We start from the raw sequence: 12,198 nt of genomic DNA on the forward strand, positions 1-12,198 counted from the left end.
TACTTGTTAAATGCCTTCATTTCTCTCCTTCCCAGCCTCCAGGGTCCAAGTAACTAGTACCTCTGCCCTGGAATGACTGATCTCCAGGGCTTCTATAATTTCCTACCACCCCACTCTAGCTCACCCTTCTACAGCTATATATACAAGCATGCACACACAGAATAACATGTCTGTTATTCTCTTCACAGACAAGAGAATTCCTGTTTAAAGGCAAAGTCAATTATGGGACCATCCATCATTATATGGCCTTTTACCTTTATCTCCAACTTCACTGCATACCAATCTTATCACTTGATAACTATGCTACTATCACACAGGCCACCTTCTTCGTGTCAGTCCTTCCCACTTACTGGATTCTTAAGCTGAAATGTCCTTTCCTCGACTCTGTATGTGCCTCACATCTTAGCCCAGGGATCATCTCTTAAGACAGGCCTTCACTGAGCATCCTACAACTAACTCCCTTTTACATCAGTTTCTTTTATTTATATCCAATTTCTCCCCACCCACTCCCACCCCATTAAAATATAAGCAACATTATAGCATAGGGAATTTGTGCAGTTTGTTCACCCCCTCTCAGTGCCTTAAACATAACATGTGTCCAATTTGCTAAATAAAGAGACAAATTAATGACTGATTCCATTTGCAGAATAATCCTGCAACTTCAGATACATCGATGGCAAAGTACAAGCACATTCAAAAATCACAAATAACTGATTTTTGGAATAAGCATTTTAAGGACTATTCACACCACACAGTGGCTCACGCACTTTACAATGAACAAGTCCTGCTCTCCTATAACACACTTACATGAGGGCAGAGCCTGTGCCAATGTTCATCACTAAATATTCAAGGGAAAACTTGCTACTCCATCAAGACATATGGTTACTTTATCTTTGATTACCTGGTTGGTTATACTGATCTTCATAAGCATCCAACCAATAAAACTGGAACACTTGTTCTTCATCTGTCCCTTTTACCAATGGGAGTTGACTGGAATCCACTTGAATTTCTCGTGCTGAGAAACTATCATCTTCCTGATCAATGCCCCAACAAGAGTCATCTGGGAGAAAACTTCCCCTGCAGAAATCAAATTTTCCAACCTTTTCAAAATCTAACAGAGTAGGGCTGGTGCTACTGCTCAGTGGCAGAGCACTTGCCTAACGTGTGAGGCACTGGGTTCAATCCTTAACACTGCATAAAGACCTAAACAAATAAAGGCATGCTGTCCATCTATAACTATGAAAACTTTTTTTTTTTTTTTAAAATCTTGGCTGGGACTGTAGCTCAGTGGTAGAGCACTTGCCTAGCACATGTGAGGCACTGGGTTCAATCCTCAGCACCACATAAAAATAAATAAATAAAATAAAGGTATTGTGTCCATCTACAATGAAAAAAAAATTTTTTTAAATCTAACAGAGGGGCTGGGGATGTGGCTTAAGCGGTAGCGTGCTCGCCTGGCATGCGTGCGGCCTGGGTTCGATCCTCAGCACCACATACAAAGATGTTATGTCCACCAAAAACTAAAAAATAAATATTAAAAAAATTCAAAAAAAATCTAACAGATTGATTAGAGTGCTATCTGCCAGGAAAAAAAATACCAGAAAATGCTCTTACAAGCAAGACGTGGTCTCTTTCCTAGGATCCGCCTTATGTTTCATCCTCTCTGCTGGCTCACTCTCTTGGTCCCAAGTCTTGGCAGCCACAGGCTTCATATCCACCTCCTCAGCTTCCATGGGCTCATCAAAGTCACCATCTTCAAACTCCATTTCCCCTGACTCATACTCATCATCCGGACACTCTGGCTGCACCAGCTCTCCTATAGACATCAGCATATATTCCTGTCACATGCTAGTACCTGGGGCACAATGGTTTACCCAACACTGAAACATCAGCACATCCCTTTTCCTACACTTGTATTTCTCTTTAGTCTCCAAATTGGATGTTTTTAACTTTTAGTGCTACAAATCCAAATCTTTCACACTTAGACTTGCCATCACAATACCTCCACTTCTTCTACTGCTGTAAAAACAACTGCTCAACACCCTTGCACTTCTGCCTGACATCAGACTTACCAGCAAATTCAGCTCGTTTAAGAGGAGCAGGAGTTAATGAAAGCTCCTTCCTGGCGACAGGGGAAGCAGTTTTTCCTGAAGGAATTGCCTGTAAACATTTTTAAATGTTTAGTCACTTAGACTTGCATACTAAAAATATGTAACTGTCCTACCCTGACCAAAGATAATGACAGTTCCCATTTATAAAAAGATTTTATGTATTATTAATGTAATAGCTTCAATTATTTTACTGTTACCTAGATTTACAGAAAAAAATACTTGTTTCCAGGAGGAAAATTATTGCATTTAGCACAGTTGTGATACCTATAATAAACACATATTAGTTACTACAAAATTTACTATGAAAAAAGCAGGCACATGCTATTTTTGAAATACACAAAACTATATATTGAATGGCAGTCCTAATTTAAAAAAAAATCAAAAATAAATTCAAAGGCATTTCCTTCACATAGAAAAGCAAAAATACATAAATTTAAAACAATATCATAAATCCAGACAGGGTATCTCTATACACTTTACCTTGGGGGTGTACACAGCAAAAGGATTCAGAGAAGCTCCAGTAGATCTTTTCTTCTTAGGTATTATTATAGGTGGAAGAGTTATTTGAGGTTTCTAAAAGGAAGGGTAAGACAGATATTCACTGCCATGCTTGGTTTACCACATAACAGATAAAGTGCATTTCGCTCACTGAAACCCAATAAGCATTTTTCCTTCCCTGCCCCCCCCCCGCAGGATCTATGTTCATACACTGTGGTTACTATAGCAACAATACTACAGAAATCACTAGAAAACCTGAATAGATACTGAATCCACCCCTCACCAATTCTTTTCTTTTTAAAATTTAACACAGTCTTTCACTTATCCTTCCAGAATATTACATTTAAAAACAATCAAGATACATATGACTGCATAGTGTTGATGCTAGATTATTTTGATCTATGGCCATTTAGAAAGAAATACACTTCTAAATAAGCACTTAGAATTTATGAGAAATGCCCAAATTTCAAATTCACAATGTAGGTGAGCCTATTTGAGTTCTATCAGGAATAGGACACTAACTCTTTCTTCACTCCCACTCAGAATTAAAGACTGACAGGCTTCAATCTATTTAGGGAACATATGCTATAGAAACTGAACACAAGCAGTGAGCATTCACAGAACTGATTCCTGGGTGTATTCTTACTACTTCCAACATACACCCACACAGCCCCATCTACATAATCGCATAGCTGTAACAGCTAGAAACTACTCACCTAAAATGGTGAGAAGAAACTAACTGGAAGATTTTATTTTTCTTTTTATTTCTGTGGGATATTTCTTTTGGTGGTACTGTCCTTGCATTTTTTAAATTCTAGCAAAAGTCTATTCCATACAACTTCTGAATTATTTCTAGAACCAATGTTCCCTGCACATTTTATAACTCCCAAAGAATCACTTACCTCAGTGTTCAGATCTTGTAGAATGTCACCTAGCAGTTCATCCTTAGGCAAATCTACAGCTTTCTAGAGATTATAAAGGAAGGCAAAATGAGAAAGCCCTGCACATTAAATTTTCACCCAGACCACACACATCACTATGAAAGGAAGAACCTAACCAATCAGTCCTTACATCTTCATTTCATTCACTCTAAGTGCTCAAATCTATTCAGATTTTAACTACCACCTGTGTATACGTAAATTCTAAATTTATAGCTCCCATCCTCTATTTTAATTCTCATTACATGATATTCCTTCTAGTCACTGAAATTAAACACACTTTCAATTCAGTTTTCCTGTTCAATCTTTCTTTTCTATGTCCCAAATTCTAATCATTGAGGTGCTTAAATCATTTGAAAACTAAAGTCAACTTAGTGAGTGAAGCTAGGAAAATGTTATTTAAATATGTATTAAGTTTCTAATATCTGTATAATCATATTCTAAATTCATTTCACAAAGGAAAAGACAAAATATACAGAAACCATGAAACTCACATCTGTGGTTTTCTTTCCAGCACTGGCAATGAACATTGACTTGATATTGTTCGGTTTTGTCACTGCAAGTTTCTTTACATTCTTCTTGTCTCTGTTGCGTGCTTTAGCATCCTTTCCTATTGGAACATATATTATTTAGAAACACAAAAGGTCCCAGTTCAAATTGGAAAACAAAAAGCCTAGTAGTCACTTGTTCTCCATATATGGGAATTTGGGAAGAAAATATTAAAACTTCAAAATACAAATATATAAGATTTTACACAAGGTACATAAAGAAGAAACTTTAAAATAAGCTAAATTCAAAAACTCAGGCTAAACGTTATTACAAAAACTGATAAAACACAAGTTAAATATCAGGATGAGTTAAGTGTGACTATTTAATTGCTAATGTTAGTGTTAATAAAAAGTCTTTTTTTTAAGTGAGACAGGAGGGCTGGGGTTGTAGCTCAATGGTAGAGCACTTGCCTGGCACGTGTGAGGCACTGGGTTCAATTCTCAGCATCACATAAAAATAAATAAAAGTATTGTGTAAAAAAAAAGTGATATAGGAAAGATAAAGCCAAGCTGGAATCAAGATATTATCCTAGTAACCTTCATGAGATCATATCTTTGATTTTATATGTAATTTGACAGAACAACTTAACTGTAAAGAAATGGAATTACCAGTTATGATACTGTAGCATCCTGAATTCCATTTTTATGAGAACAGCAACTAGACACATGCAACTATGTCACATTAACACTAAACAGCACAGAGGCATTTGCTCATTAAAAGAAAACTTTTGCCATTTAATCTCTTCTGACCATGTGTAAATCAACTTTCCTAATACTGTTGATTTTAATCTCACTTTCTGATTCATCCCCAAATAGTCTCAATCTCAAAAAAACTAAATGAATAATTAAAATAGTGTGGTAGTGGCATATACATAGAGAGACCAGATGAGTAAAAAATACAATCTAGAAAAAAGACCCCATCACATATGGAAATTTAGCATATAATAAAGGTGACAACTTACATCACTTGGGGAAAAATAGATTTATAAATAAATAGTGTCGGCTAGCCATTTGTAAGATCCATATAAACATCAAAAGGAAATTTTAAAAATAAAACTATGCAAGTACTTTAGAAAAGCAAATTCCTTTGTAACCTGGGTATAGTAAAAATCTAACACTAATTCAAAATCCACTTTCAAGGAAAAAACAGATTGATAAATTCAATTACACCAGAAAAGGAATTTAAAGAAAAACCTGGAGAAAATATTTACAATATGTATCACAGATAAAGTATCCATTACCCTGACAAACATTTCCCTGATATAAAGACCTAAAACAACCAATTGAAACTCAAAAGGAATGTGAGCAATAAATACAAAGTTTTATGAGAAGATCCACAACTTTATGTATAAAAGAAATGCAAATGAACACCACACTGAGATGCCATTTCTCGCATATCAGACTCACAAAAATTCAGCTTAACAACATACTATCAGCAGGGCTTTGGGGAAATACACACTCAGACACTGTTCATAGGAGGGTACAAAAGAAAAACTCCTAGAAGAACTTGAGAACTTGGCAATATCTTGTCAACGCCTAATAAAAATTTTGTGAGCATTTACTCTCTGAGCCAACAATTCCACTTCTAGGAATTTTCCAAGGAAAACATAATATGCACAAGAGTTACTGGATGTGTGGCACTATTTGTAATAATAAATTATTGAAAATAAATGTCTACCCAAAATAATTATTTTAATAAATGATAGCATATCAATATAATGGAGTACTATGCAGCCATAAAGACATAAATAAGAAAAATCTGTTAAGTACTAATATGAAGTGATTTTCAGAATATCTTAAATGAAAAAAGCAAACTACAAAACTATCTATAGATGATATCTTTTGTCTAAGAAAGAAAATAGAAATACGTACACACAATTCCATTCCTAGGTATATATCCAAAAGAAATGAAAACAGGTATTCAAACAAAAGCTTCAACATACATGTTCATAGCAGCATTAAAAAAGGTAGATAACTCAGTGCCCATCAACTGATGAATGGGTAAACAAAATGGGCAACACATATCCAGATAATATTATTCAGCCACAAAAAAGAATAAAGCACTAATACATGCTATAGCATGGAAGGAACTTTAAAACATTATGCTAAGTGAAAGATGCCAGACAAAAAAGGTTACATATTGTATGATCCCAGTTATATAAAACATCCACAACAGGCAAAACCATAGAAACAGAAAGCAGATTAATGGTTGCCAGGTGCTGAGGAAAGGAAGACTAGAGAGTGACTGCTTAATGAGTATGGGGTTTCCATCTGGGGCAATGAAAATATTCTGAAATTAGATAATGGTGATGGCTGCAAACACTGCAAATGTACTAAATGTCATGGTAAATTCTGTGATATGTATTCTACCATAATAAAAACAGGCATTTTTCACATGGCAAGGCTATGAAAAGGTTTACAGGACATTTGTAAAATATGTGAGACCAGAGAATTGCATTAAGGAACTTGTATCTTTATTGAGACCAACTGGAGCAGTTTGAAGACAGAATATACTTAATGGTTAAAATGTTTAGTATGCAAGGGGGCTGGGGATATGGGGATATAGGTCAGTTGGTAGAGTGCTTGCCTTGCATGCACAAGGCCCTGGGTTCAATCCCCAGCAACCGCCCCCACACACACAGTTTAGTATGCAGAAATCCACAATTAGTGTTTGTTTTATTGTACTTTTCCAGTTATTTTTCTTCATTTGGACTTGACCAATATTTTTCTCTATTTGAAAACAGCATGCCAGGGACTGGATTCACACCATAAGGAGCTGACTTTATACTCAAAACTACAATTTCTTGTAAATTTTTAAAATGGATTTCAGAATTCTGTTTGCCTTCATAATATCTTGTGACCTTACGTGGGCTCTTAGTGAGGTTCACTGAAACAATGGGGATTTGTGGGTGAATGGCAGTGGCAAAGCATGAAATAAAAATTTCTAAGACTAGCTGTCTTCCAGAATATCAACTCATTCTTTTTACTAATGTATTGCCAAAACAGATAACAATATGAAAAGAAACAGTGGTGGCTCATTTATTCAACAAATACTGCATACTTCTTTCATGTCTGCTGCTGTGATCAGCCCTGGAGTGAGTGGGACATGGGTCCTTTCTTTGAGAAGCTCCTTAACCAGTCCAACATCCTAATTTGCAGCTGACCAAAACTAAAATCTACATAGGTGTTCGGGACTATGTCAAGTTGATATAATTAACAATATAGCCATAACACAGGTCTCCTTGATTCTGGGACATAATACAGTAAATGGGTTCATTCTATCTTCCAGGATGCATATAAACTACAAATACACAATTCGCAACAATTCTACAAAAGGGTCCCAGTGTATAGAGTTTCTACACTACAGTTTGGCAGAAATTAGTCCATTCATACTCTAATGGATGGATGAATGAATAAATAACATCCCCTCTGAGGGAAAACCAAACATATGTTTTTTTTTTTTTTAATAACTGTGAATAAAGGAAAGATAAACAAGAAATTAATTAAAATGGTTATTTATAGAGATGGGTAGAAATAAGTCAGAAGGCATAGGAATAAGAGCAAGACTTTTCTGCATATATCTCTTGATATCATTTTGATTTTGACATTATATAGTTATTTTATAATATTGTAAAAAGTTAAAGACTTTTAAAAATTTGAATACAAAAACAAATGAACCTATAAACTCTCACAATAAATCTTTAGAGGGATATATGCCAAGAACAAGTAAAATTGCAAAGAAATCATAAACTTTACTTAGAAAGGTTGTTAATAGAGGGCTGGGGTTGTGGCTCAGAGGTAGAGTGCTTGCCTAGCATGCATAAGGCACTGGGTTCGATCCTCAAAATAAAATATATTGTGTCCATCTATAACTAAAAAAAATGTACCTTAAAATAAACAGAAAGGTTGTTGGTTTAGTAATTCTAAATCAACTGTGTATATTTCAGAAAACAAGGATTTTCATTGAAAGTGTAAAAATATGAATTGAGAAGATGAATTCAGTAGTATTGGACTGGGATAAAATTTATCAGTATGAATTCAAAACATACATAATTTCCTAGTTCTGTTCACCAAAAGGGCCTAGAAGCTAGAAACCATCATACCCCAAGAGCAATAAACACATCCTTCTCCCAGATCTGAATAATACTCCCCATGAAAGGAACCAGATAGTGGCTAGAAACAGTTGATTCCAAGTCTGGTACAGGAGGAGTACAAGGTAAACTTTGAACATCTTCTCAGCCCTGATAGCTAGGAAATGCTCAGACTGATTGGATCACATCAAAAGGATGCAGGCACCAACTAAAAGGGGTTTCACTCCTACCAGCTAAATCTGGGATAATTTGAACACCGAAAGGAGAAATGGTAGCACTGAATTATAACAGTAAATTTTCTAGAAACCCATGAGTTTGAATTGATAATTTTAAAAAGGAAAGAAGCTGAGTGCAGTGGCATGCACCTGTAGACCCAGCCACTAAGGAGGCTTAAGCACGAAGATCACCTGACCCTAGAAGTTCAAGGCCAGCCTGGGCAACGTAGCAAGACTCTATCTCAAAAATAATAGAAAAAATTTAAAAGGAGAGAATCATCAACAGATGCTGAAAGCACTGGGTGAAAATTCATGGGAAAATGGGATATACACATGGTCTCAAATTATCACCACTTATTTGCATTAATCATAAAGGGGGAAAGGTAGCTTTAGAAGGAATCTGACATATCATCTTAACCAGGAGATCAAATTTATTATCAACACTAAGGGAATGGTATGCTCTTTACAGAGGGCATGAATTCAGGGCCTTGTGTATGCGAAGCAAGCCCAGGGTCAATTTCCAATACTGCAAAAAAAAAAAAAAAAAAAAAAAAAAAAAAAAGCTGCAAAGACCTTACTCAGCAAACTGGACACATATTACTATAGACAATGATAAATGATAATGTTACTGTGGTTAAGCAGATGAGAGCCTTTATTCTTAGAAAGGGACTTCTGAAGTTCAAAAATTACACCAACAATTAGTCTGTGTCAGTGGTTGGAAAAGGGAGAGGAAACAAATGTTGCAAAACATTAATGTGCAAATGAGAGTCCACTCCCTCTGTAAGAGCATGATAGCAGAGACGTAAGGCTTTGTGGCCAAATAGGATTCTGTAACATGATTATGTATTCTTTATATTTATCGTTTTTTCAAAAAACACACTTTGGGAGCTGGGGATATAGTTCAGTTAGTAGAGTGTTTGCCTCCCATGCACAAGGCCCTGGGTTCAATCTCCAGCACCAAACACACACACGCACTTTGGAAACATAAAAACCTTTCCTTAGCTCAATGGCTGTATAAAAACCGATATGATTTGATGATATGGGGGGGGGCTGTTAATGGAGAATGTTCTAAAATAACCTATGGTGATAGTTGCACAATTCTGTGATGAATTTTATACTTTAAATGAGTGAATTACACAGCATGTGAGTTATATCTCAATGAAGTGGTTTTTTTTCCCAAAAAAATTAAGCCATAGTTTGCTGACCCCTTATCTATCACTTGGTGGTAGAAGACCAATTAACAAACTAAACCAAAAAAAAAAAAAACCAAGGAGTATTTCCCATTCTCATTTTACAGAACTAAATCTGGCTTGTTTACCTGAAAAAAAATGCCAAGATTGTACAGTTAAGAAAATTTAACACATTCATTCATATCATTTTAAATTTCAATTAAACAAAGCAAGCTGATTACACTAGTTCTAAACTTTATTATTGTACTGTACAATTACTGAAGAGCTAAAATTATGAGTTCATCATTTCAGTAGGAATTAAAACACATCACTTACTATGGCAGTCCTCAATATCAACAACTCTAAATTGACCATAGGACTAAAAATTTCATGCTTTCTGGTACTGTTTTTGTTTCTTACATTTAATTTTCTACACAACTGTGATTCTCTCACTGTCAGAACATATACTCTATCTAAAAATAATTGTGTAGGTTCTTCTCCCTCAAAAGGAGACTGTTTCAGAATACCAAGTCATCTTAAAAGTTTAGACAATTCTTCAAATCTCAAAATGACATTCTCTTGTAGGTACCTTTCTCACTGGTATCAAGAGCATTATCTTCAAGATCATCATCAAAAATCTCTCGGCCATCTTCCACATAACCAATACCATCTGCAGGAACAAAATTTAATATTGGGATCAAATTTTCACAAGTCACCAACAATATTTTAGCCTTGGCAAAAAGAATACTTTTGTACCCACTCAGATGTTCTCCTAGTCTGTTCCATTTATAAGTGCAGCAGAATCCTATTCAAACAGGTCTCAGACAATGCAGGTCATCCACACAGCAGATGTGGCATCAAAACCAAATATATACTATACCTAGCTAGGTGAAACAGGGAAATGATCTGGTCCCACAGGATCAAAAACTTAGCTACAAAAGCTTGCTTCACAGGTATTTTACTCTACCAGAAGAATTTTTTAAAAACCCTAGTCTACATGGGAAAATTAGAACATAGCTGAGCTCTATTACAGAAATAGAAACATAATCACAGACACAGTCTATATCTCCTTCCTGTGGTCAGCAATCACATAAGCAGGAAGCTTTATACAAGGGATAGAAGAACAGTAGAAAAGAACCAGCTTTTACAGTACTTTCCATTGCTCATATTACCTCTCATACCTAAAACTTCATGTGCTCCTTGCAGCAATCAGGGAGATAGTTTTCTTATCTCCATTTATAGAATAAAAACTTGTGGCTCAATGGCATTAAGTAACTTGGCCACAGTCACACAGTTGCAAAGGAGAAAAGAGAACCTCAACCTCTGTCCCTTAATTCAGATGCTGTGTTTTGGCCCCACAGAAACAATTCACTCCAATTCACCCTCCTCCCAATTCACCCTTTCCCACTTTGGTGTTGGGGGTTGAATGCAGGGTCTCATGCATCTTCACAATTCCCACAGAGTCGTTTCCTGGATGATTTTTACTATATCTTGAGGTATGTGCCTTGATTCTCCAAAATGTTGCCAAATCAACTTCTTATTGTTCTGCTTCCTCATCCTCAAATAACTAAAAATGATCCAAACCAAAGGTATGATTCTAACAATGCCTTCCCTCCACCCAGGCAAAGTAGAAACTCCACATGAAAACCTACAAAAAGCAACTAACACAGTGCCTGGCAGGTAATTTCCTCCTACATACCATCATCCACAATCCAGTCATCATCCTTCCGTGCCTGAACCAGCTTCGAATACTGATCTTCATCAACTTCTTCATAAACACTTGTGAAGTCCTCGATCTGCCATTATACAAGTTTGAGAAAAAGCTTCAAATGGAGTGAAAGTGTTAAACAATTCTTATGAAAAAAAAAATTGTCAAATTGAAACTGGAATGGCAGCCTGATGGAGAAGCTGCAACCAAATCATGAGTTCTGACATTCAATATCACTACAGGGTTTTCCTTAAATAGACATCAATTAACTTAGTATTCCTTTTAGGTGGGTGTTAACATAAGATATTAAATGATTCCATTAGCATAATATACTTGTCACACCATCAATTACTCATCTACTTCATAAAAAAAAAACTGAATTATAGCCAATTCTTCATTAGCTGCTTTGGGGATTATTCACTTGTAATTTCTAGACTGGTTGCTCCTATACTTAGCAAACCTGTAAGGCATACCACCTCTTTCTCCACTACTGATGGATGTTCTACAAATAGACAACAATTTTAATGCCTGTTTGACTAAATAAAATACAAAAGGAAAATCTCCCTCATCCAGCCCCCTACAAAAATTTGGCAAAACAAGCATATTCTTCTATAAGCCAACAAGAAAAGGCTTTTGAGTGTTCGTTCTTTGCTTCACCACTGATCCTCCACCACTCTCAGGTTTTGAAACTGCACAGGGATTTATATGCTGAGCTGTTTGAAAGGCAATTCCAGAGAAAGTAGCCACACTAGCTGCCTGTCAAAGGGTCATAGTACCATGAGCTACTGGTACAACTAAAGCAGAATACCTCTGCACAAAATAACAGAAGTGCACCATTGCTGCCACTGCCCATGGTAATGGGCCACATACACCCCAAATGAGAATCTGGTGAGCTGGTTAGGAAGATTTCATAGATATCT

At 36.0% G+C, this 12,198-nt stretch overlaps 1 protein-coding gene across 1 annotated transcript in view; it reads right to left on the reverse strand.

Moving 5' to 3' along the window:
• The window catches only part of LOC144251643 (DNA polymerase alpha catalytic subunit-like), a gene marked incomplete at its 5' end in the record, with an annotated part of 45,508 nt that extends 34,142 nt beyond the window's left edge, over positions 1–11,366 (reverse strand). The window contains 8 exons of the mRNA XM_077794458.1: positions 902–1,077; positions 1,615–1,816; positions 2,073–2,160; positions 2,592–2,684; positions 3,512–3,574; positions 4,042–4,157; positions 10,160–10,240; positions 11,270–11,366. Coding sequence (XP_077650584.1) covers positions 902–1,077; positions 1,615–1,816; positions 2,073–2,160; positions 2,592–2,684; positions 3,512–3,574; positions 4,042–4,157; positions 10,160–10,240; positions 11,270–11,366 — 916 coding nt within the window. The remainder of the gene's footprint in view (positions 1–901; positions 1,078–1,614; positions 1,817–2,072; positions 2,161–2,591; positions 2,685–3,511; positions 3,575–4,041; positions 4,158–10,159; positions 10,241–11,269) is intronic.
• Positions 11,367–12,198: the final 832 nt, after the last annotated feature.

This window comes from Urocitellus parryii, unplaced genomic scaffold, assembly GCF_045843805.1.
Source record: "Urocitellus parryii isolate mUroPar1 unplaced genomic scaffold, mUroPar1.hap1 Scaffold_143, whole genome shotgun sequence".
Taxonomy (NCBI): domain Eukaryota; kingdom Metazoa; phylum Chordata; class Mammalia; order Rodentia; family Sciuridae; genus Urocitellus; species Urocitellus parryii.